At 35.6% G+C, this 26,350-nt stretch overlaps 1 protein-coding gene across 2 annotated transcripts in view; it reads left to right on the top strand.

The window, feature by feature from the left end:
- The window catches only part of ZFC3H1 (zinc finger C3H1-type containing), a 37,503-nt gene extending 11,609 nt beyond the window's left edge, over window positions 1–25,894 (top strand). The window contains exons 7-35 of one of the 2 annotated variants that reach the window (XM_031589709.2): window positions 374–474; window positions 1,292–1,495; window positions 2,080–2,244; window positions 4,902–5,039; window positions 5,426–5,544; window positions 5,868–6,014; window positions 7,004–7,178; window positions 7,345–7,476; window positions 8,178–8,726; window positions 8,804–8,913; window positions 9,326–9,457; window positions 10,519–10,640; window positions 11,028–11,129; window positions 11,524–11,640; window positions 12,575–12,758; window positions 13,339–13,525; window positions 14,201–14,392; window positions 15,998–16,235; window positions 17,379–17,484; window positions 17,562–17,760; window positions 18,231–18,325; window positions 19,234–19,344; window positions 19,733–19,837; window positions 19,920–20,085; window positions 20,781–20,881; window positions 22,039–22,140; window positions 22,728–22,767; window positions 24,862–24,924; window positions 25,050–25,894. In XM_031589709.2, the coding sequence (XP_031445569.2) occupies window positions 374–474; window positions 1,292–1,495; window positions 2,080–2,244; window positions 4,902–5,039; window positions 5,426–5,544; window positions 5,868–6,014; window positions 7,004–7,178; window positions 7,345–7,476; window positions 8,178–8,726; window positions 8,804–8,913; window positions 9,326–9,457; window positions 10,519–10,640; window positions 11,028–11,129; window positions 11,524–11,640; window positions 12,575–12,758; window positions 13,339–13,525; window positions 14,201–14,392; window positions 15,998–16,235; window positions 17,379–17,484; window positions 17,562–17,760; window positions 18,231–18,325; window positions 19,234–19,344; window positions 19,733–19,837; window positions 19,920–20,085; window positions 20,781–20,881; window positions 22,039–22,140; window positions 22,728–22,767; window positions 24,862–24,924; window positions 25,050–25,187 (4,340 nt within the window). In that variant the 3' untranslated portion in view covers window positions 25,188–25,894. Of the gene's footprint in view, window positions 1–373; window positions 475–1,291; window positions 1,496–2,079; window positions 2,245–4,901; window positions 5,040–5,425; window positions 5,545–5,867; window positions 6,015–7,003; window positions 7,179–7,344; window positions 7,477–8,177; window positions 8,727–8,803; window positions 8,914–9,325; window positions 9,458–10,518; window positions 10,641–11,027; window positions 11,130–11,523; window positions 11,641–12,574; window positions 12,759–13,338; window positions 13,526–14,200; window positions 14,393–15,997; window positions 16,236–17,378; window positions 17,485–17,561; window positions 17,761–18,230; window positions 18,326–19,233; window positions 19,345–19,732; window positions 19,838–19,919; window positions 20,086–20,780; window positions 20,882–22,038; window positions 22,141–22,727; window positions 22,768–24,861; window positions 24,956–25,049 lie in introns of both variants that reach the window. The other variant, XM_031589710.2, reaches the window with a different exon arrangement.
- The last annotated feature ends 456 nt before the right edge of the window (window positions 25,895–26,350 follow it).

Raw genomic sequence — 26,350 nt, 5'->3', positions numbered from 1 at the left:
TGTGAACTGTACATTTGGTCTGCCTTGTTCCTTATTTGTACTGTGGTTTTGGTGTGCAGTAGCCAGGAGTCACAGAATCACAGTCACTCTACTGAGATATGTAGTTTAAGAATGCAGATTCTGACATACTAAATAAAATATGACTTGGGAAGATTTATCCCTTATTACCTCAACAGTACTGTTTGGGAGTGCTTGCATTTCATATATAACTTTTTTGTGTGTCAGTGACTTAAATGCGTTGTCTACATTTCAGGCTGATATACAAAGTGCTGATTAATTAAAAGGAAATTGTGAGCTGCTGCTGCATTAAAACTGTTTTAGTAAAAGCATGAGTTTAGTATTTCTTATGCTCAGTTGTTTCTTTTTATTAAAGCTTCCTCTCCAGCACAACCTCCTTACTTTGAGTGTCCAGTAGGATATTATCCACCTCCAACAATACCACCAATTTCCTTGCCACTGCCACCTCCAATTCCAGTAAGTAACCTTGAAAGGAATGTGTTCCTGAAATTACTCTCATTTTCTCTTATTTCTGATGCTAGAGTTTTATCAAACATACATGTAGTCCTGAATTATTTGATTGCTTGATTTGATTATCTGATATTCTTTTTGAATGATAGATTCTGTTCAGTTGAAGTTTAATGTATTGAATAAAATTTTCTTGACTGTTAGTGGTGCTACGTGGTTTCTTAGCAGATAAGTTTGTTACCTGGGGGGAAAAAAAAGCCTTGTTTGTCACAGTCCTTTCACACTTTAATAGAAACAGTCAAAAGGCACAGTCTTTGTATCACAGAGTACCCACGAAAATGAAAGTAGTTCCCCACTTCTTTTCTTCAGTGAGCGTTTTTTATTCTTCTTGGGAAAGCAACAGGAAAGGAGATGCTTATTTTTCCCTGTTCTGATGCCCTCTGAATTGTTTTGAGTGAAGTGTGGAATTCTGTTGGCAAGATGAACCTGTAAAACCTTTTGGGGACTGCTTTTTAAACAGTTTGGTACAATCCATTGGCTTAACCTGTCAGATCAGCTATATTTCTGTGGCTAGACTATCCCTAGTTCTGAATTTTTCTGTATAGTTGTATCTCTGCACTATTTTCATCTTCCAAATGTAACTTTGTTTCCATCTTTTTATGGGGTTATTACAGGCGCTTAGCTACAGCCTTTGACATTAGTTTAAATCCACTGCAGTTTAATTTTAAACCGTGAAATAATTTAGATAGCGTAACCTCTGGTAAATAACCATAAAGAAGTAATAAGCTTCAGAAGTCTCTAACCCTTATTTTTATTTTTCTCTCAGCCTCTACCATCTTTGAGCCAACTTTATATGGAGGGTATTTCTTGTGTTTCTCTTGAGCCACCCCCACCCCTTCCACCTCTTCCACCTGAAGAGCCTGAACAGCCACCAAAACCTCCATTTGCAGATGAGGAAGAAGAAGAGGAGATGCTCTTAAGAGAAGAATTACTCAAATCTCTAGCTAACAAACGGGCTTTCAGATCTGAGGTACTTCGTTGGTTTTTTAAAAGTAAACCTCTAGGTGGCAATCTTGACCAAAACTTAAATGTGACCTTCTGGGGATTGAGAGCTGCTTTTCTGATTTCTTGAAAATCAATTTCTATTACCTGAAAAGAAACCAAAGTAAAATCAACTCCAGGGATACTCTTTGAATTGTAACTTGCGGCTTACTATTTATTTATGACGGGGTTATGAAACTCTTAATTGCTAAAAACTTGAATATGCTGGGGGAACTGGGGATTTTCTGCAAAACTGCTTACTGCTTAACTTCATTTCAAACTTACAGTGAGGGGAGTTGGGAGGCCTGTAACTTCTAAAAGATAACATATTTGGTGTGTGTGGTCTTTTTTTGAGAAGCAAGGTTTGTGGTTTTGGAAATTGGGATTGTTTTAAGTGTTACGGCATTTTGGCATTATTGCAGTGTTACAAGCTTTGTCTGATATAGTTGTATAGTCTGTTTCATGTCTTGAAACTTGGAATTATGATCTAGGCAATGTCATTTATGCTTTTGTCTTGTAAAGTACCTATGTGTAATGCCTATTTTTATGACTATTTTTATTTTATTTTGCTAGGAAACTTCAAGTAACAGTGGTCCTCCTTCCCCTCCTGTTCCAGATAATTTGCAATCTGTGCCAAGAAGCAATCTGTCTGCTGTCAGTATTAATACTGTATCTCAGCCACGGGTACAAAATACAAAGTTTGTTAGAGTACCAAGGCCTCCACGAGCAGTGATCACAGTAAGGAAATATTGGTTCTTTCTCTTAACGGGACTGACTGCAAGTTGGAGTTGAATTCAGTTTGGGGGAAGAGCAAATAGATGAGATTTTTTTTTTTACTAGGGTTAGAGGATGGAATGATGGAGCTTCAGTTAAATGTTCTCTTTCATTCAGTTAAATGTTCTCATGTTCTCTTCTAGAGATAATTTGATGCTGAATTAAGAATTCAGCAGCTTGAGGGAGCATCAAAACACCCATGCTTAGCTGAACTGGAAAATGTTTCTTTTTTCACTGTAGAAAGGAATGTCATTTCTGCTAAACCAAACTAATAAGTTTGTAGAATGTACCAGTGAAGTCTAGCTGCAGTGTTTATTACATGGAACCAGACTAGAATAAATTCACTTTAAGGTGCTTGAAATACAGATCTGTGCCTGTTGCTAGTGTAGATATAGCTGATCTCAGCTAAGGCTGTGTAAACTTCAGGTTTATGAAGCTTGGATTTCGAATACTCTATATGTAGTTCAGTTAATTCCTTTTTCAGATTAGCACTAGGACTGAAACTGTGGTAGCTGGCCAGAGTAACTCCTTGGTTGCTCTTTTCCCTCAAAAGGTGGTCTTTGTCTTGCTTCTTGTCAGATGGTATGTGTCTTCTTGTAAACTATGATCTGGAGCATCATTCCTGTTCCTTATTTAACTTTCTGCAATAGTGAAAAAAATAAACTTTATAAGGGGTGTAAAGAACTTTTTGTTCTCCAGAGGTGGTGGTGGGGTTGAGAAGTGTTTTTTTTCTTTTTCAGTGAACTATGTGAGCATTCAGCACAGTACTGGTGACAGGTGGCATCTCTGTCAGTGCAAGTTTAAGGTGGAGAGGAGGGTGTTTTCCTCTTATAACAGCAGCAGACTTCATTAGATTAGCTCCAGTCATATTCTGTAACTTGAAATTCACTTGAATAGCATGTCTAACTTCAGTTAGCATTTGATTTGTGGTGTCTGCAAACATCTTGGACTGCTGGAAGCATGTGTTGTGCCAAATTGAAGTCCGTATAATATGCTGTTCTATTTTTGGCAGTGAACAGAAGTGGCTAGTTAGCAGTTCCTTGAAAAACATATCTTGTACTCTTTCACATGCAGAATCTGTAGTGAACAGTATGATTATATTGATGTTTGGTGTCTTTGTATTTTATTTTCACTACAGTTGGAGGAACATGTTATCTTAAAGCTTGTTATTCCTTTCTATGATGCTTGCATTTTTAAGTGTTCTTATCCCTGTTTAAATACTAAATGTGTGATGAAACAAAAAAAAAACCCTTAAAAAACCATTTGTTCTATTGCTCTGTGTTATATCGCAGATGAGAGGTGCTTAACTGAAGGTGCAGATATAAGGGAGATTATGTTGCTGGGAAGTCATCAGGCAGTTTGAGTAATGTAATAAATGTCTCATATAAGTTGTGGTGATGAAAGGCATTTCTGTAACACCTGGAAAAAGGCTGGATTTGATCCTTCCCTCTGTCAACTTTTCCCTAGAAGAAAAACAAAGGGGAGATTTAGGGACAATTTATGGTGCCCTACTGTACCAAAATTTTAGCAGCTTTGGTCTGTGAATGTCAGACAGCCAGTGGTAGGGAAGTGATATTTGGGGCATCCGTAGTTATGGTGAAGGGTGGAAAGTATTCAATTTGATCAAGTAAGATTTCTGTGGAAATCTAGTCAGAGAATAAATGAGGGGCCGAGAACTAGTGCTTTATGTTTTTCATGCACCAGTAAAAATTGGAATTCCATCACTCTGCTGTGTTGGTGCAGGTACTGCAGCTATAGCACATTCAGAAGTAGTGGATATGATCCTTATTATGAGAATATCAGAAAGGATTTTGTTTTCCCCTTAGAAGTGGAGGATTTCTTTGGTGTGCACTTTAAAAGGCGTGTAAAACTTTAGACGTGTACTGATGTAAAAGTTAAACTTAAATCTGTATTTAATTCACTAGACTTACACTGAGAGATGGGAAAGTGAGTCTGGAAAATGTGAACTGAAGTTGCTTATTTTCCAACTGCAGCTTCAGAACATCTGAGACTAATCTAATCTCCTTATTTCTACATCGTTCTTTGTGCTGATTCAATTAGTAATGCTGTCAAAATGTGATTAATCTTGGAGCCTGTGTTCTCCATGTGCAGTTGTGTTCTGCCAGTTTAAGTGCATGTGCAGCTCACTGTGAGGTCAGCTAACTCTGTGGGCTGGGACAAGAGGCATTTCAAGTGTGTGACAGTCCTGGTCTTTAATGTCTTCTTTACAGCATTTCTAGGGTAGACTTCCCTGCTATCCTTCAGTTTGTTCACAAAAAATGCTTGTAGGTGGCAGATAATTCTCCTTAAAATGGATAATTCTCCTTAATTATGAAATTATAGGAGTGAAATATTTGTGATTCATGTATTATGACCATGAAGCTACAAATATGCTATAGGTACTTGGGAGTAGGATGAAAATGTTGATGTACCGTTCATGTTACGTTATCAAGGATGGATGCTAGGGGAGATGCACAAGTTCTTAAGTTTTCTTAATACAACATGGAATTAGTGTACCATCTTGTTCCATGATAAAGGATTTTAACTTCCTTTACCTAGTAAATGAGTTCAGTTATCTCTTTGTAGTTTTTTTAATATAATTTTTTTCTTCTTCCTTACAGCTTCCAAAACACAAATCTGTTGTGGTTACGTTAAATGATTCAGATGATAGTGAGTCTGATGGAGAACCATCTAATTCAACCAACAGTGTATTTGGAGGACTAGAATCCATGATAAAAGAAGCAAGGAGAAATGTTGAGGTAAAATATCAATATTTAATAGGTTTATTTTGTAATTATTTCGCTTTGTTTATAGAATTTAAACTTCTAGAGTTGAATCAAGAAACAATTGGATTACATCAGAAAAGGGCGAGTAGATAGATTACTCCTATCTGAACCATGAAATTGTAATTTGCATAAGCTAAAATCTTTTTTTGATTAAGATAGCATCATGCTGTTACAACTTGTAATATTTTGATTTCATAATTTCAGTTCAAATTGAAAGCGTGTTTAGTTAATGGTAGAATAAGCAGTTGGTTAAAAGTCTTGTTAATCTTAAACAGCTTTAAGTTTGTGCTGAAAAACAATTAATAGCTGTACTTGAGACTTGTATTAGAAGTATTGACTTTAACTTTTTTTTATAAAAGGCTTCAAGAATCAAAGCCCCTCCAAAATCAGAAAAAGAAAATGATCCAATGAGAACTCCAGAGGCTCTACCAGAAGATAAGAAGATAGAATACAGACTCCTAAAAGAAGAGATTGCTAGGTACAAACGGGTTTGATTGTTGTTAAAGTAAAATGTACATTCTTTGTAGGTCTTTGGTAATGTGTTTTTGTGATTAGAAGAAAAATAGAGGTTTGAAGATGTTACTATGACCTACAGTCTTTCCACGATCAGTTTTTGGTAGGACAGCTGAAGGAATCCGAAGGAAGTCATTAGATTCAAACTGACTCACGGTACATGTTTGGAGTTGTGGAAAACTTCTTTCCATTTAAAGTCTTGCACTGCTGCTTTTTATTTAGGTTTTAGAGCAATTAGGAATTAATGTTGAAGCTACTGAAAATCTTTGCTTTTGACATCTGTTTTAGTCGTGAGAAGCAACGTTTAATTAAATCTGATCCACTGAGGAACAGTTCATCGCCGGCAAATTCTGATGGTGAAGTTGATGGAATTGGGAGAATAGCAGTAGCAACAAAACAAGTTACTGAAGCAGAAGCAAAGCTGAAGAGAAACAAGTGAGTCTCTTTCACTGTCATATGGCCTGCCTTGTTTGCTTAGAACGATGAAAGCTCTAAGTACGTGTTTATTAATGTGTAGTTGCTAAAGTACAGCAAGCATTTGTGTTTTTTTTGTTGTCTTGAATTGTTGAGCCTTGAATTCTGTTGCTGTACAAAAGAAACTACGGTTAAGGGCAAGTTTGGTGTTTAATAACTTGTAAATAGGTCTGCTCACGGTAACAGTGTTCAGCTGTTTTTACATTAAGTTACTAGAACTGTATTTGTTCTTCTTAATAACTCTGAAATAGGGAAAAAGGAGTATGGTTTTTCTCTGCTCACTACCCTTGGAGGATAGCGTGTTTCAATGAGATATGCTTGATATAAATGAATTAGTATTTACTGCAGATTACGTGTGCTGTTTGAAGCTTTTCCTGTACACCTTTTCTTTTAGTATGTGTCTTCCATGCTTCTCACCCTTCCTTTGCCATGGCAAAGGTACTTTGCATCCTACTTTTTTGCTTTCATTGTCACCTTATTATGTGTGGACTGGTGACGAAACTGACCTGTGTTCAGATGTATATTGAAACATGTTCATCCCTCTTCCTTTACTTACTTCCATCCATTGATTTCTTCGTTTTTGATTACTGTTAAAGCTACATCTTGTAATGTGTTGAGGTGTTATATGGCCTAGGAAAGAATTGGGTTGCTGAGTAACAAGGCAACAAAATGTGGTTTTTGGATGTCAAAATGTCAAAAAGAGTATTGAAGATAAGCTTACCTTTCCCTGTTCAGCAGTACAAATTAGATGAAAACTTATTTTATTATTATTTTATGTAATATCAGTGCTTAATGTCTCACGGATGTTAAGACTATTTGGAGACACTTAGGTTTTTGCTAGAAGTGTCGGTAAGCATCACTCTAAACACAGCTTGGTTTCTAAATAGAACAGTGATATCTCCAGGAGATTTCTCTGGAAAATAATTGTTACGTGTCTTATCTTTCTCTAGACTTCTGTTGATGAAGGATGAATCTGTCTTGAAACATTTGTTGCAACAAGAAGCCAAGAAAAGAGAGAATGTTCGAATTGCTGAAAATAAAATTAACAAACTGGCTGAACAACTACAGGCAACAGAGAAGATCTTGAATGCTAATAAGATGTTTCTCAAGAAGCTTCAGGAACAAGTAAATTCTGAATTTCTGTTAATTGTAACTAGAAAACTTGGAGTAGGAAGCTTTATTGTTTGAAGACAGTAGGCTTGCTTTGGGGGCATGATTAATTCATTCCCATGTGTTTTCTAACTGTATTTTATTGCCTGATCATATCTGGAAACTTGCATTTTTTTTCCAGATTCATAAAGTTCAACAGCGAGTAACAGTCAAAAAAGCTCTGGCATTAAAATATGGGGAGGAACTTGCTCGAGCAAAAGCAGTAGCGAGTAAGGAAATTGGGAAACGAAAACTGGAACAAGAACATCTTGGAGTAAGTCTGCTGTTAAACAGTGCTCTTAAACTATGTTGTTCTTAAAAAGCAGTAGCAATTTTGAATAGGAAACCTTTTTCAGATGGGATTTCAGGAAAAACAGGAAAACATTTCAAAGGCACTGGAGGAATCTCTCCAATTTGTTTCTTCTGTTTTTGAGAAATCAGTAGAGAGAAAAAAGCATTTAAAAAAAAAAATAAATTGTTCAGAGTCAACATATATTTGCCAGAGGAAAGTCATTAAGATACAGGTTATGTTATCTTTCTGTCTGTGAAGAGAGGAAATTGCTGTCTATAGACATTAACCATCTTATTACGCTATCTACCAAAGGCACTGAAGTGGGATTTTTGTTACTTTACAAATTATGGAAGAACCAGGCCTATATGCTTGCCTGTCTCCTTTTGCAAATTTTTCTTGTGGATACTTGTCTTGTAGTTCACCTTCTAAATAGGCTCAGAACTTCTTTTCAAGCCTTACACAAGATTTAGCGTAATCTGTATTGGAAAAACCTGCATAGATGCCAGTTGATTTGCAGGAGACTTTTTGGTGGTTTTCCTGCTGTTTTTTGACATTTTCTTGGCAAGAGTTTGAAAATATTTTTATAAACTCTTGAGTTAAATAACTTGCCCGTGTTTAATTTGCCTCCTGTCAATACATCAGTAAATGTGAAAATGAAATAAAGGGATTTTTTTTCTTTTCAGCCAAGCAAAATGTTGAAATTGGAGAACTCCCCTGCATCAAGTCCAAAAAAGCATTCAGCAGAACTGATTGCGCTAGAAAAAAAACGACTGCAGCAACTAGAGTATGAGTATGCTCTGAAGATTCAGAAATTGAAAGAAGCTCGTGCACTTCAAACCAAGGAACAATCTGATATTGCACCTCAGGCAGATGAGGAAGCTGAATTTGCATTACCTCAGCCATCGCTTCATGATCTTACCCAGGATAAATTGTCTTTGGACAGTGAAGAAAACTACTTTGATGATGAGGTGCTGTCTAATTCAAACCGGGAACGAAGGAGATCTTTTAGAGAATCTAGTTCTTATACTAAGCCAAATCTTAAACACATGGACACTCCAAAACAAGAACCTATAAACAAACTTTCTAAAAAGGCAGCGGAGGAGCCTGAGCTTTTCCTCGGGTTGAATGTTGATGAACTGAAAAAACTTTATGCTAAAGCTGACAGTTTAAAGGAACTGTTAGTGAAAAGTACTGCCTTTGTAGCACCTAAGGAAGATCTCTTATGTGGTCAGGTAAACACTTTAAATATGAATGTGGCTTTTATTAGGTCATACTGCACTTGCTATGTATCTTTTCATCTGTTTTCTAGGAAATTTCAGTGGATATGGATTTTGTTACATCACAGAATAAACAAACTGAAGCAAAACCATTTCCGTTTGGACCATATCGTAGTCCTCTTCTAGTATTTAAATCCTACAGGTACGGAGACACTTAACAGCTGTTTAACTTCTGTATGTACATCTATTTAAAGAAGTCTACACTGCTTTTCATAACCCACATATGTACAGAAAGGTGAATTGTGATGAGGAATGTGACTCCCTTGAAGCAATTTTCTCTAGCTAGGGAACTCAACGATTGAAATTCTCCATGTAGGGGAAAAGGGAATATTAGAACGGAATCTTTGTGGAAATACTGTTCCCTTTCCTCTCTCTCATTTGTTTTCCACCTACCTCTTATACTGTTGGTCATTGCTGCTTTTGGTTGGTAGTAGGGTTTTGGAAATACTGAGATTCAGTACTAAAAAACTAGTTATTTTTTGAAAATGTTTTTTTAAAGAAATTCGTGTCTTAGTTTGTATGCTTTCTCACAATAATTCATTATTTCATTTTAGGTTTAGTCCGTATTTTCGAACCAAGGAAAAATTGTACCTCAGTTCAGTAACCCATAGCAATATGATTGAGCCAAAGCAGTGTTTCTGCCGCTTTGATTTAACAGGCACATGCAATGATGATGACTGTCAGTGGTGAGTTCTTTCATTTGATTCATAGATGTCTGATTTAAGACTGAAATAGGCAGGGTTTTCTTCAGAAGGTCTCCATGTAGGATTTTAAGGGCAAGTTTTAGAAAAGAAAGTAAGTTTTAAATATCCTATTGCAAATACCTGGTTAGCAGCAAAAATAATTTGGAATCTTGCATCTGAACCATGAATAGAAACGGCTTTTTAGATACAAGTTTTTTATTATAAAAAAGCTACATAGACTATTAGAGAATATTTTGCCTGTTGATTACCTTGTGATTCAGGTAAGGCTCTTCTTACCTAGAGCTTTGGCATGACGTTAGACCATCATAAATCTTCAGGTGGTGATGGATAGTGTTAATCATGTTAGAAATATATTATGCAGCAAATGGACATAAGGTAAATAGCAAATATTAAGTAATATACAAAAAAATAGCATTGTAGTAGAGAAATTCTGGTTTTCTGGTAAAATACTGGTTAAGTTATTTTGCTCCTTTGGAGCTTGGTGTTAAATCGTATTAAAAATACTTTGTTAAACTGCAGTGTAAGAAATAGGCAGAACAACAACTGGATATGTATTGGCCATGAGTAAATCCAGTTTGAAAACTAGAAAAATACTATAGGAATGTACTTTCTTCTTCTGTCTTCTCCCTTTTTGCCGTAAAAAAAAAAGCTTTTTTGAATCAACCCGTAGCTATTATAATCAAAACTTCAGATCCTTTAAATGCATAGGGATATCTTAATTGTTATAACTAACCTATTTGAACTGGAAAGTTTTAAACACCATGTTCCTCTGTTAGTGCGAAGCAGGTGTAGAATCATATTCTGATGAGCAAGGCTGTACTGAAATAATGAAGACCAGGATTAACTTCCTGATGTGGACTTAAGTTCAGAGAATGCCCAGAGAAACATTTAAGGGAAATTTCTGAACAGACTGTATTATTAATCATGGATATCATTTTCTTTATGCCTACACCCTTGTGTGTACTAGTAACAACTTTCTAATTATGGACTTTATTAAATTGTTGCTGTGATAAACATTTTAGTTGCTTTTTTATTTATTTTAGGCAGCACATGAAAGATTGCACTCTAAGTCGAAAGCAGCTGTTTCAAGATATTCTGTCTTACAATTTAGAACTGATTGGCTGTTCAGAAAAAAGCACTGATGAGGAAATCAGCACTGCCACAGGTTTTTAAGAATTTTTTGCTTACTTATGTATTTAAAGATTTATTTCTAAAGATAGTAGTTTCCATGAGAAGTTCTGGGATCAAGTACTTTTTATATAATGTAAGTGTAAAATACTTCTCTAGTTGCCCAGTTCAGTCCTCAGTAGTGGACTTTCTGCAGTAGCGGTTTGTGGAATGTTTCACTCAAAAGATTGCTGTGGTTCAGTGGATGGGGGCAGAACTTGGGATGAAATCTTGCCCTCTTCTTCTTCACATGTGTTAAATTAGCATACCTTTTGAAACAGTCATATTCAATTATTTCATTAATTAAGCATAGATTATGTTAAATTGCTGGTAAGTTACCTATCCATCTGTTTACTTACCTAAGACATGAATGTTCTTGTTCCAGAAAAATATGTTGAAAAACTTTTTGGTATAAACAGAGACCGTATGTCAGTAGATCAGATGGCTGTTCTTCTGGCCAGCAATGTCAACGAGAGTAAAGGTCATAGTAAGTAACTTTCTTGATAAATTAAATTTTTTTTAAGTTACATTGGTACTTTATGACTTTTTCAACCAAGAATATTCCCTTTTGTGTGTCAATTTTTTTTAGTTTAATTATACTTCTGATAGATTGAAGAACAGAACTTGTTTTAAGGCCATAATATAATAGTTCTATTAGTTTTTTAGCTTTATTAGTTCTATTAGTTTTATTTTTTTTCCATTCAAAAATATGACTTAAGCACTTGAGAACCACAGATATAAATAAGCACTATGAAAACTTGTACGTTTGTATTGCTTTTGTGGAATGGAGTATTTTTATCTGAAATATTCATTGGCAAAGATATTTCAGTCTTGACAAGAAAAAGGTAAACGATAACTTCTACTGCTTTGCTTGTTTACAGCACCTCCGTTTACAACATGGAAAGATAAAAGGAAATGGAGACCAAAGTACTGGAGAAAACCTCTGCTAGATAGCAGCAGTAGTGAGGAGGAACAGTCTGTTGGTCCTATTAAATACGGTAATTCAGAAGGATGGCATCCATTAAAAAAGAATACTGGGGAGAAAAACATAGCAATCTCTTCCCAACACCCGATATTTAAAATGATTCTCAAGAAAACCAGTGTTTTCTTTAGCTCGTTTGGCTTCTTCCTATTTCCTGTATGCAGACATTCTTACATTCCTTCGTGCAACTTTTCTCAAAAAGTTGACCTTAATGGGTGGGACTTAAGAAAAAAAACAAAAAAAAACCCCCACACAAATAAACCAAAAACAGGAAACAAAATCCAACAACAAAACAACAACAACAACAAGAACTATCAACAAACTAATACAAGGTGTGATTAGAAGCTTAGATGGGATTTCTGCCTATCTTTTCACGAAAGGGAACATAGAGATCCCTGGAATGTTACAACTTCACCAGAAGACATTGTCTTTTTTTTTTCCCCAGAATTATAGAAAGTAGCAAACTTCATCTGTTAGCTTAAACTTGTTACAGCATTGATCATAAGTGATAAGACCAGGAGGTAAAAAGCAAAGCTGCTCTTGAAACATAATTTGAGACTTGGAAGCTTGCTTGAGCATCAGTAACCTGAAATATGACTAATCATTGAAGCGGGAGCTTCGGGATTTCTTGGCATCCTCTTTATTCCTGTATAAATGTTTTTTGAGATAATCCTTTATTTGACATAGATATCCATTTCTTAAGGACATTTGGTTGGTGTCTTTTGGCCAAAGAAACAGTCTTCATTGCTATTTATTTCTGGTCTTCACATGTTAAATATAACCAGTTGTCTACATGTTACACAGTTTTAAATTTTTAAGATGCTGAAGTGATCATTTTGTTTTTGACTATGGCTACACTTTATATATGGAAATGTTACTCCTTGTATGAACTGTATAGTGACAAGTCACTTCTGTTTTGAAAAGAAAGATTTTTTTTTTTTCATTTGCAGCCCACCCTACTGAACATAAAAAAAGAATTCCAGCTCTTGATACTGTTGTGACTCCAGATGATATCCGATATTTTACAAGTGAGACTGATGACATTTCCAACTTGGAGGCAAGCGTCCAAGAAAACCCCTGCAATGTACAGCTCTGGATTAAACTTGCATATAAATACTTGAACCAAAATGAAGGGTAAGTCTGCTTTTACATTTTAGTTTTATACCGTACCCATGCAACTGTAGTCAAGCTTCTTTTCTGATGTTAAGGAACTTTCTTTAACAAAGATACCAATAATTCATTTCTTAAAAGCAGATTAAAAGAATACAAGGGCTGCTTTTAAAGTAATGCTTTCTATTTTATTATGTTGGCACCTCATGTCAGAGGCAGATGGTGCTGATATGGAGTGGAGGTGTGTCACTGAATTCCTCCATGTGGAAAAAATGGTACCCAATGACATTCATTGATGCTTGCTATACATGTTCATGGAGATCAAATAGAAGGTGTGATCACAGTGATGTGGTGGGTGATGCATTTCAGCAGTGGTGACAATGAGAGTAGGTCACCTGAAACATACATGTATAGGATAGAAATGCAATAGTCAGTGTATAAAGAAAATACTTTCAGTCTGAAGAGAGTATGCTTTCTAAGTTATAAACATAGTAAGAAAAAGACCGAAAAAAAGAAGGGAGGAAACATAATGGAAGATAATGTAAAGTTTTTCTTAACCCACAGTAGGTCTGTTTTTTAGATATTATCATTTCAATTTTCACAGCTCATCGTCAGAGTGTTTGGATTCTACTCTAAATGTTTTGGCTCGAGCTCTTGAGAACAACAAAGAAAATCCTGAGATTTGGTGTCATTACCTCAGGCTCTTCTCAAAAAGAGGAACAAAGGAGGAGATACAGGAAATGTGTGAAACAGCAGTGGAATATGCTCCATCCTATCAGATCTGGTGGACAGTAAGTAAAAAATGTCAAATGTATGCATTTCCTGCTGTAGACATTGTGTATGTTAAATAGGGAAGTGTGATTTGACTTAAATAAGCCAATAGAACAGCTTTGTGAAAGTTCTGTTCACAGTGAAGTAATTCAAAGTTCTGTTTGCAGAATCTTTGTAGAAATAGGATGTCAGGGGGAAATTTGTTACAGAGAGAGTGGTGTGAGTGGTGGAACAGGCTGCCCAGAGAAGTTGTAGATGCCCTGTCCCTGGAAGTGTTCAAGGCCAGATTGGATGGGGCCCTGGGCAGCCTGGTCTAGGATTAAATGGAGAGGTTGGTGGCCCTGCATGTGGCAGGGGGGTTTGGAGATTCATGGTCTTTGAGGTCCCTTTCAACGCTGGCCACGCTGTGATTCTGTGAAATAGTCACTTTTTCCTAGGGAAAATCAGTCATTTACAATCAAGATGTTTAACTTGCTTTTTTAAATATAAGTCTGCAAAAATTTATGTTCACAAGGGCATTGGAAGTTGATCATCAATATTTTAAGTGTTTTCTGAGGTTTTGGTATGTGGGGAGAGGGAAAAATTGTTCATAAGGTGATGAATAACATACTTTGAATAATGTATTTCATGTTGTTTTAAACTTCAGCCTTGAAGTTCTGCAAGTATTTTTCTTAATGTAAATTATTTTTCTCTAGTTCTTGAATTTGGAGAGTTCCTTTGATGGAAAAGACTATGTATGTGGGAGGATGCTGCAGTTCCTAATGGAAGTGACTGAGGGAGAGGAAAATCCCAATCTGTTATCGTTCCAGCTTCTGGAGACTCTTCTGTACAGAGTTCACTTAAGCTTGTTTACAGGAAGATATCAGAATGCTCTTCTTCTGCTGCAGGTAACTTCCAAGTTACCACCCTAAGATTTGTCTTCATACCTTCGTGCTGTTGCATCTTATATTTTTTAGAGGAAGTCTCCTAGGGACTTGTCTTCTAAAACACAATATAATTATAAATTTGCATATACATTTAGTTTCTTTATTGCATGTTTTCTGTTGCATTGGGTTGCTAATAGCCTCGGTGTGCACTATGCTTCATAATACTTCTAGGGAATTGCTTTAGTTTCTGGTTAGCAGTACAGTGCTTCTTTAGGGACCTGTGAATTCTGTCTTGCTCAGGTATTCAGATGTGTTTTTTTGCTACAGAAATGGTCAAATCAGTTAGGTTTTTTTTTTTTTTTTTGGAAGAACGTAGTGGCTTGTTATTTTGCATTTTTGCCCCTGCTTCAAAAACTGGGGAGTGTTATCTCAGGCATTGGAGATCCTGTGAACTGTAAAGTTTTATCTCAGGCTTTTATTATTACTTAAAGAGAGTTCAGGTTGCTGTTGGTGACCCGTAGCCCACAAACTGGGAAAGAAGGTGAGGATGAGTCCTGAAAGTTGGAGCTGTGATAATTTCAACCACGAGGTTTTCATTCCTGCCAGCAGGGGGCATTTATTGCTTGCTATATCTTAAAACAATTTTCTTGGTTTTAAGTCTGTTAATGTTTTATTCTAGATCGGTTTTAAATACAGAATTATAATGCTTTGTTGACTTACTCTAACAGCTATTCTAAAGGCAATAGTACTGATAGTTTGGTTTGTGTTGTGCTGAAATGGAAATCTAGAGTACGTGAGCAGAGAACATGGATTGGTTTCTCTTACCTTTACTCAAAATATTATACCAAAGCACTTTTTTGTGGTTGTGGACCTGTAATGTGTCACTAAAAAAGACTATAGTGAGGAGGAAATACTTAACCTTATTTAATAAAAGAAAAATTCTAGGTAAAAATACTTCTTGAAATTGAGTGGTAATACTTCTCTTTAGAAACTCAAAAGAAAATTTTCTAAAATATTTTGAAGAGTGGATAAATGAAATGTTGTTGAAACTTCAGTTTTCACCTCTTACTCAAGAAATACTTTGAATTTTGCCTAAATTTTCAAGTATTTTTATTTCCTTTGAAAGTGCATTCTTTGTACTACATTTTTCCAGAAAAAAGTTTGGCATACCTTTAGCCATGACATTCTGTTCTTTTTCAGGAGCAGCTACGTTTAGATTTTGTCTCATTGCTTGCTCTAATGCACGATTTTGAGATCTCACAGTATAACTTGGCTGTTTTAGTTTTACATGTGATTGTTTAAAAAGTATATTGGAAATATTCGTGAGAAGCAGAGTATTGCTTGAAAATGCATTGGGAGATGCAATGTTTCAAAGTCATTCTTTGCAAAAGAAAAACCTTCAGCAGTTTTTCTGAAACAATAAGTAGAAATTATATACTTGTGTATTTCTTGAATATAGTCACACACTCACTAAGCCAAATTTAATCTTGATTGGGCATGAATTATTTCCTGTTCTCCATAGGAAAGATTTGGAACATTAGAACTTTTCCTGTTTCCTTTCCTCATTCCTATACCTAAAAGATTATATGGTTAAAACATACAATGTATTTCTTCTAACCTTTACAGAATGCTTTAAAATCAGCAAATGAAAAGATAATATCAGAACGCCTTACTTTAAGTGACCGTTGCTTGGCTTGGCTGTCTTACATACATTTAATTGAATTCAACATTCTCCCAGTCAAGTTCTATGATCCAGCTAACGTTGGTCCCTCAAGGATAATGAACAAAGAGCCATTTCTAATACCGTGGCAAACAGTTCAAGATGTGAAGACTGATCCTGATACACTGTTAGCTATGTTTGAAGGTAAGATTAAGGGGGTAAACTACTCAATACATTACTCACTTTTTTTACAGTTGAAAAAATATTATGCAACTTCTGAAATTTCATTGGTGGTGTGATATTGCTGCTATGTTAAACCACTGGGATTAAATCCAGTGCATATTTCATCTTGATTTGAACAGAAGAATAAGGAAACTCCATAGTTTGGATACTTAATACCTGCACTTTTTCATCTGTGGTTGAAAGCTGTAGCTTTTCTTCTCTGAACTATGATATTCTAGCAAGATAGGGAACAGTAGCTTGTGACAGTACGGCATTACTTCTTTTTGTAGACTTAGAAAAGCCAGGCTTCTGTGCTCATTACCTCTCTATCCCCCCATCCCTAGTGGGGTATATCAGTTGGAAAGCTGTTTTACTGGAAGATTATTATGCTTCCTTAGAAGATGCAGAGCAAAGCCTCTGTTTGTCTTCATTTGGAGTTTAAATAAGAGTGTTTTTTTAAAAGATGTCTAATGAAGATACCAGAAGAAATTAAATTGACTTAGGCACTGCCAGGGGAAGACTTTGTACTGGTGTTGTTTGAATGTCAGTATTTAGTTTGTTAGCTTCACTAATATTGAACTGTTGTGGAATATAAATATGCTGCAGATGACAATACAGTGTGCAAGTAAATATTCAAGCATAATCTTTGTCGATAGTAGTCTAGCCATGGTAACATGTTGTTTAGTATTGGAATTTAGTAACTTTGTTTTTCTTAACGTAAAAAGAATTTGCCCATGTTAGTTCTTGCCTCAATAGAACTGATTTCAGCAGCTATTCTGGAATTACTGCTATGTAACTCTAAGTAGGTGATATATTGTCAGTTTGAATAGTTCACTGGTAGAATGTTTCCTATTCTATTTGAGTTTTTGTTGTTTTTAAATGAATGAGGAATGAAACTCCTGAAGGACTTTCATTCTTCATTGTGATACGTTAATGAAAAAAAAAAAAACTTTGCCAACAATAGTCATCTTTCTATTTTTAATAACTCACAAGAGCGTTGTTGAGAACTTCCCATGCTTTTGTAATTTTGTAATTAAGGGATAATTTTTGTGATGTTAAAGCTTTAAGTAATACTTGACGTTACTTGAGGTCTAAGGTCTTAATTCTAATATTTTTGTTTTGAAGATGCAGTCAAAACATGTACTGATGAAAGCCTTGAGGCTGACAAAAGAATAGCTGTATGCTTTCCTCTCTATAGGAACATGATAGCTTTATTGAAGCTTCTTGAGAGGTAAGATATTTCCAAACCCTTCCAGTTAGAGTGTTCAACTCTGCTTTTTTAAACATAACCTTTATCTTTTACTTCAGGTGGGAGTCTGCAGCAGAACTCTGTAGATCCTTATTGGAGCTCTGCCCTAACAACTGTCTGCTCTTGGAGAGTTTGGCCACCTTATATTTGCAGATGGAGCAGAGTGAAAGTGCCTATGGAGTGTGGATTGGAGCATTTGAGAAGAGTCCTCAGAATGCAGAAATTTTTTATCAGTTGTGTAAATTTCTTATTTCACAGGTAATACCCTGCCCTGAAACTGTCTCTTTTGGCCTGCTGGCTTTAGAAAAGTTTTGGGGGTTGTATGTCGTTTCAAACACTTTAATCAAACTGATTAATCTTCATGATATTTTTGTAATGTCTTGTTCTTCTTTATATGAATTTAACATAGAACTGCCAAGATTAGTGACAAGATTTAATGTAACCAAAGGAATTGTATGCATGGATAAACTTATACCTCAAACTGTTCTAATCCAGTGTTAGTATCCTTACGAAATAATAATAGACAGTAATAGTAACTTCTTGTAAGAAGTTTTCCTTTTTTTCCTTCTACTTTCCGACTGAATTAAACATCATTCTTGAGAGACCGAAGCAAAGGAGTATTACTGAGATAGACAGCACTTAATATTTATTATGCTTAAATTTTTCTTGTCAGCTTCAGGTTTATGTCTGATTTAATTTTTTTAATTTAAAAAACCAACAAAAAACAGGAAAGGTCAGGCAGTGTTCTTCCACTGTTGCAAGATTTTGTGGCAGCTTTCTTTGAGAATACCTACCAACAGCATGATTCCATGGATCTCTTAAGGTATGTTTATGATATTTTCTGTGCAAGTTTTGGTAATACTGACACTTTTTTGAACAGCAGGACAGTCTGTAACTCTTTTGCTTTTAGCTTGGCAAACCTTAGTAAAACTTCACTGAATTATGCTTTGATATTTTCTGAGATTTGTGTAAGTTGTTTGTGCATTCATAACTAAACTGCAAAGCCATAAGATGAAAAAAAGACAAAACAGGCAGCAAGTTATGGGGAAAATGGGCATCAGTCAAATATGTTGTATCCCTAAGTTGCTTTTTCAAAGCTGGAAGCAAAAAACTTCATAGCATAAACTTGTTATTTAAGGCATTTACAAAAGGCCTCCATCCAGGGGTCCATGCTTTTCATGAACAGACTGTTGTTGCTGAAGAAGTGCAGGTTGGTAACCAGTCTGCTGAAACTCCATCTAAAATTTGGGCACCTACTGAACTATAGGAAGCTTGCATACTGAAAATTTCAGGAAGTCTATAAAGTTAGTTGCCTTTGAAGGCTTTCAAAGGAAGAACTTATTTGCTGAAGCTTAAATGTAGATAAGGCCGTGAAATGTTTTTATCTCCAAGTTGGGTGTTAGGTTTTTATTCCTGGTTGTGTTTGTTTACATTGAATTTAAGATTGGCAGTGCAGTGTAGCTGACTGTGGTAGGTAATTGTATCCTAGGTTTTATGGGATAGTTGTGCCAGAGAAAGAAACATTTCTCATATCATCACATAATGGAATAAAATGCTTTCTCTATAAAGTATTTCTGTAATTATATGGAATACTTTCTTATATCTTTCTGGGCAGCATTAAACTAATCTCTAAGAACAGTAGATGCATCTTTTTAATACATCTCCTGAATTGAGATTCTACGCTAAATGATATGTCCATGTTACCATTTATCACCACTTTTTCTCTTTTAGATATCTCTTGAATTTTCCAATGCCAATTGAATTTACAGCACCTCTCTATAAAGAGCATCTTACAGACGACATTGTAAACCAGCAAATCCCATATCTTTGGCAGATATACTGGTGAGACTTCCTAAAGTATTTCTGAAAAACAGCTCATGGGTCTGAGTAAATGGAGTTTTCAGTTGCAGAACATTAATCATTTACTGAGGGTGTGTCCCTTCAGGATTTGTCAGAGCACTCTAACTATGTAAAAGAATTAATAAGAGATATAAGAATAGAAGACAATTTGAGAGTTGCATTTTAAACTGTATAAGTTGTATTATTCCTTATAAGCAGTTGAGATTTCCCCATTTTAATATTCTGTCAAAATTAGTCTGTTGTGCATTTGAACCAAAAAACAGTTTTCAGTTTATCTCAGAATTGGAAAGCATTGTTTCTAACCCTTAATTTAGAAGTGTGTGCATTGTGTAAATAACATATAACTTTTTTTAACTTCTGATATAAACAGTTTGTGCCAGTCTCTTCATGCGAGTGTTAGTGAAGCACTGGATGCTTATGAAGCAGCTCTTGGTGCAGTGATGCAGCAGGAAATTGTTCAGAACATCTGGCTGGAGTAAGTTGTTGGGGAGGAAAGTAGTTTAATCTCCAAACTATTCAGTGAAGGCCACTGTAACTATCTTTTTTTTTCCTTCCAGTTACCTTGTTTTTATGAATAACAAGGTTGTTGGATCCAGCAACAAAGTTCAAGAATTCAAGGTTTTTACTGACTTAGTGAACAGATGTCTGGTTACGGTTCCCACACGATACCCAATTCCTTTTAGTGCTGCTGATTATTGGACCAATTACGAGTTTCATAACAAGGTAAAAACGTTTGCATGGGCGTTTTTAATCAAACAAAAAGACTGATATCCTTTTGACAAATATTTCTAATTGTCAAAATGCAGCATTGGTACTATTTGTACACTGACAGCTAGGAATTAATAAAAATCTGAGGAGTGTATAGTGTTCCAAGCAGGAAAGTATCTAGCAGTGACTTCTTGAGTAGAGGATAAGAGAAGCCTTAATAAGTGACATGTTTTGATATGGTGTGAATACAGCTCTTAATGGCAAACTATTCTTTCTTTGTGAAAAGAGAAACTGTAAAGGAGAGAAGAAGTTATTGAGCAAAAGGGGTCTGCAGAGCTCTAATGCTGAAGGATGGAAACGGTATTTAAGCTGTCAGTTTTTATTACAGTGGTTGAGAAACAAAAGGAATAGAATAGTAAGGGAAAGATCAAGATGAGCACTTCAGTGAGTTTTATTCTGGATCTGTAAATCCTGTGTCTCGTTTTGCTAACATTCAGTGCATTTCTTCTTGCTTACTAAATATGAACTGGAAGGACTAAAATATTAGTGGTATTAGCTTCTGTATGAATTGATTTCTGTACCACTGAAGGGATAAGATTTGTGGGTGTTAAATTACTTTGGTCACAAAGTTTGTAGTTTATTTCTCTGTTATTCTTAGCAAAATTAGACATCTATATAGCAGATCAATATTTATAATTCAAATTTTACAGGTGGTTTTCTTCTACTTGAGCTGTATTCCAAAATCTCAACATTCCAAAGCTTTGGAAAGGTTTTGTTCTACCATGCCTGCTAATCCTGGACTTGCACTGAGGTATGTAGAAATACGTGTCATCAAGGTGAACACGTAGCACAATTACCACTTCTTTGTACAAGATTACAAGATGCATGCAATTTGATTTCTACTAGAATAGTGAAACTTCTTCCTTGTACTGCATTTTTTTTTTTTTGAGGTATATTGTGCTTTCTGACATCATCTCAATCTCTTTCTAGTATTTTACAGACTTCTGGACTATTTACAGAGTATATAATTACATAGGAACTGTTAATAAATTTATCCATTTTGCACGAGTCAAAATGTCAACATCTCAAGTGTATGGAAAGTATTAGTGGTATATTAAAATCTTGTGTTTATTATAAGTATAGTTTCAATGTGGAGCAAAATAAAATGGTTATACCAGTATATAACAGTGTTACCTTAAGGCTTGGTGCTTCATAGTGAAGACAAATCACTTTAGAAAGTGATTTCCAAATCATTTTGGAAAGATCTTATGGGAGACAAAAGCAATTAAAGTAGACATCATGCTGACAGTTACTGAACAATATTTCAAAACACATTCTTCCATATTCTTCATTCTTTCCAGGATTAGAAAACTTGTATCAGTGCATTCAGCTTCTGTGAACTCACAAACATTCCGTTGAATAGGTTTGATAAGTCCCTGAATGCTTACTGTTTGTCATCAGTAGGGGCTGCTGAGATTTCAAAGCTAGATGTTAAAGAAGAAGCATGTTATTGGTACAGGGAGAGAATATGACACCTACCTTTTGGTGTAGGAAGGTGAATGGCTGCATCTTAAACCAAATTGCATTTCTGTTGAGGTGGAGCTTACAGCTTCCTTAGACCAAGTTGATACTACGTGAAATGGGTGAGCAGAACTGACTGCGTAGTAGCTTGTAGTCACATGACTGCAGAAGTAATCGTTCAAATGAACAGTTGCTAAAAACAAATCTTGTGCCAAGATCATATTTTCTCTCTGATTTTATACGATGTAGTTACTCTCCTAACGTGCATCTTTTTCTGAAAACATTCTCAGTCAGTACTGTGTGTGATGTCGGGCCTCTTTTTCCTACCTGCAGCTCTTGGTTGAGATTAGGTGTAATATACATTGTATAATGTGTTTTTATCTTTGCATTGCTGTTCTGCTTCCAGTGATTAGAGCAGTGTTCCTTTCTCATGAATGCCTTTTACAGACTACTTCTGCGATACTGGGAGGAGAGCAATGTTCAAATTCTGAAACTGCAAGCCAAGATGTTTACATATAATATCCCAACATGCCTGGCCATCTGGAAAATGTAATGCTACAGTCATACATCTGTTTTCATAGATAGTACTTTTGTTTATAAGGTTTACATCACAAAGGTAAATCTGAAACATCCTTCAAATTTGGCTTGTGCTGGAAGTCTCTCATTATTTTATTTAAACAGTTACTTTGTTGCAACAGACAAGGTGCTGTCATGTCTTTACAGTAACAAGTGAATGGAATTTCCCTCTTGGAGAAGCTTATGTGAATGGATATTACGCAGATAAAGATGAATGATGTATTTACAAGTTGCCTTTTTTAATTCAACTATTGACTTCTGTCTCCTCCTCTCTACCCTCCCCTTTATATATCACAATAGCAGTAATCTCCATTATCCAGTGATGCTGAACTGATCTTTTTCTTCAGTGTTTGTTCATAATGGGGAACCACTGAAATGTCTTGCTCATGTAAGATTGTTTTTAAAAAATGGCTATTTCTATCTTTTCACTGTAGATTAATATCATTGGAAGTTAGTCAGTTTCTTCACAAGGAATTTGTAGATCCATTCCACATCAGTATTTTGCCGATAATGGCGCTTAAAATAATTCAAGAATAAATATTTTTGTTTCTTTTTCTCAGAGCCATTGCTGCCGAGTGCTTTCTAATGGGACAAAGAGAAGTAAGTCAATGCACTTTACTAAAATGAATAATTATAAAGTTCTGTAGATTTGTTTGTTCCTTTGCTTTATGTAAATCAACGGTGCTCTTAAACTCAAGGTTTCTTGATAGTTGAAATATTCTGTGTATAAACACAGAAGCATTTGCTTCAAGTGTGAGAAATACCTTTAGCAAATGAAGTAGAAAGGATTATATTTTATATTTCTGATACTATTTGTATCTTTCTTCTGTTGGGGAGCCTGTATTCTACTTTGTTTTGTTTGACCCGGAGAAGATGACTAGCATTTCAAATGCAATAGAGGGATAAAAGGTTTCTTGTTCTGGAAGATGTTAACAACTACTGTTTACAGGAGTTGGAATGGTGATTCTGCCAAGCAAATGTATGTAGAGAGCTTAAGTAGTGATCTCCCTGAAAGCTATCTGCTTTTTTCCTCCTAAAATAATGAATTTATTAATATATAGTATTTGTGTGGAGAGTGTTTTTATCCCTCTGTACACAAATAAAGTGTTTTTTGGTACAGCAACAGAGTCACTTTTCAGCTCAAACAGAATGGATCTTCCTGGTGTTGTTGCTGTCACCCAAAATGTTCTGCTCGCGGAAAGATGCTGTGTATTAAAGGGGATCCAGGAGGCCCTGGGTTTGTGACTCACCACTTGGTTGTGGCATTTCTGAGCTACTCCTCTGTGGTTTCACATTACGTGTTATTCTTGTAGAGCCTGCTTCTCAGCACCCTTCTCTTCTGTCAGTAGTTTTTCTTTTAAAACAAAGCTTTAACTGATATATAATGGGTAGCATGGCTACTGTTATATTCAGTTATGAAATCTTTTCCTTTTTTACTGTCTCTTAACGTCAATAAAAAAGAATACTCCCAAGTAGGCAGTTATTTAGTTGATAAGATCAAATAGTTCAGTCAGGTGACAGAAAAGGCATGGTTGCATACTCAACCTTAATTCTGTCTCTGTATTGATGATTTTGTGTCATCTGCAATTAGTCACAGATCCCTGCTTCAGTCATTGTATTAGGAGGACTACATTTTCAGGCACTACGTACATATAGTAAGACTGACTTAGAAGGTCACTGCTTTATTTAGTTACACAATTGGAAAAATGTTTCAAACGAATTCAGAAGAGGGCTCTCGAAAAAGATGAACCAATTAGAAATAAAGCATATGTAAAATAATGTAGTTGGATGACACCAAGAAGAAATCATATAGGTTTCTTCTGCAACCACCTGACTAACCATGCAATGTGAAGTAAAATCACTCAAACAGGCACACAAAGTGCAGTTATTTGTTTTTAATTTTAGGGATGGGAGGGTGGGAGAGAGGAGAGAAATGCCCAGTTAGGGATGTAGTAAGAAGTTTCACAACTGTACAAACCAGTGACAGTTGCAGATAACTGTAATTTATTGTGATAAACAAATATTGTTTGAAGAGTGGGTTATGATTCAGATTCTGGATTTCCTGTCCCTGGAAAACCTGTCATTCCCTTCAGCTCATTTATAGGGTTATATACTATCCGATATGGATATTATATATGGTTATGGAAGTTTTAAATGCTAACAAACCCCTTCACCAATTACACTCTGATTAGTGTTGGTACTTGAAATAGCAGTAGTTGAAGGAGGCTTCTGTAGATGTTTGCATTAAATCTTTTTGGTTCTTTCCAGATGTAAAATGATTTAAAAAAACAAAAAAACAACAAAGCCATTTTGTTTTGCAAGTGTTGCAGGCATATAAGCTGAAGCCGTGTTAAAGCATGGATAGGTGATAGATGTCATAAGAGAAAACCTATAGAATTAAAAGGTGAAAGAGACAAAGTAAGCTGCTTTATTCTCTGAATGTGTTCCATCCTGTGCAATGAACAAGGCAAGAGTCTTGTGAAGAAAAATAGTTGTCTTTATGTAATTAATCATGTACATTCAAGGGTCAGAATTAAGGTCAGAAGTGAACTTGCCTTTTCATTTGGTAACAACATAATGCTTGAAAAACTGATTTAAAAAAAAAAAAAGTATTACATTTGATTTTTGAGCTTAAAATCAATGACTTTGAGTGCACAGCATTCTGCTGACTTAATATTTGTTTTTATTTTACAGGTCCATCATTTATATCAGAGAGCTCTTCATAAGTTACCTCTATGTGCAACACTATGGAAAGATGTAATGTTTTCTCCTTATGATTCAGTTTGAGGTTTCCTATAAATTTTCTGCATATCCCATATCCTTAGATGTGGTGATGCTCAAGCTTTGGCTAAATCTTATATCTGCTTCCCCATCTCTTGCAGCAACTCTTGTTTGAAGCGTCAGGAGGAGGTAAAACTGATAACCTGAGAAAACTAGTATCCAAGTGCCAAGAGGTTGGAGTCAGCCTAGATGAGCTTTTAAGTTTAAACACTTGCAGAACAGAATGCAAGAATCTCTGAACGCTGGGTACAGTCAGCCATAAGTTCTGTTAAATGCCAAAATCAGTTGAATGATTCTTCAGGCTGATCTATACCTAAGATCTGCATAAGGCAGATGAGTATTGCTGAGCATATCAAGCCTCCAGTCTGCTTTCCATGAAGCTGAAAACAATTAACATGACCCTCCTCTCTGGAAAAATGAACTCCTGTCTGGCCTCGCTTCTGGGCCCTGCCAGATTGTCATAGCATCATGTACGTAAGTATAGTTAATCCAAATGACAGACATTATTTTTTCATGTTTTTCTTTTGTTTTCTGTTTTCTTTGTTTTGCTGTTCCTGATTCACTTGACACTCTCACTGATGCCTGAGAGATCTGTGTTTGGGATTAATTTACTGGGCTGTGTTTACAGTAAAAAGCAAGTAGTCCACTTTGGGTTTTTCCTTTTTTAAACCTTTTTTGAGACTTTTTCATTACAGGATTTAAAACAAAAGCAGCCGCTCTTAAGGAAAGTGTAACTGCCGTGGCCACAAGTATGCTTGTTGCACTTGAAGGCTCTAAGAGGGTTGCTTACTGCCCTTTTCTGCATTGGACTCATGGCAGAGACTATTAAACTTGAAGATTAAAGAAACTATTGCAAATGCCAGTGCATCAGAACCTAAGAGTGGTCAATTATGTGCAATTTTTGTAAAGAAATTTTAATTTATAATAAAGTTTAACAGTTTAAAGAAAGTTGGTGTTGATCTATTTTGTATTGGTACACCCATGTTCCATTAGTTAGTTTTGCAGACATTTTCAGTTTCAGTTAGAAAAAATATTTTGTTGCTTATATTTTACCAAAAATATAAACACATGAGGTTGAGTTACATATTGTGGCTGTAGGATAACTACATATATATATATATTTTTTACATTTGCCTCAGGTACACAAATGTATTTGTCCCATTTTCCTTTCAATAATGTCACATGAGTAATGGAAAGTACGCCTTATTTTTCATTTTCAGCTTTAATGAAATGAGGCCCTCTTTCCACAGTCCCTGCACACATTGCAGAGAGACAGTACCAACCTACTGAATTTGTCATGGGGCTGATCACATTGGGTTGGCTTTCTGCCTGTTCTTTCATCTGTGCAAAATTACATTTAAAAAAAAAAAAAAGATTGCACCTTTTGCATAGGTGACTTAAG

The sequence above is a fragment of the Phasianus colchicus genome, chromosome 1, assembly GCF_987193195.1.
Source record: "Phasianus colchicus chromosome 1, bPhaCol1.hap1.1, whole genome shotgun sequence".
Taxonomy (NCBI): Eukaryota; Metazoa; Chordata; class Aves; order Galliformes; family Phasianidae; genus Phasianus; species Phasianus colchicus.
Note: the sequence above shows the minus strand (reverse complement) of the source record. Positions and strands in the feature narration are given on the sequence as shown.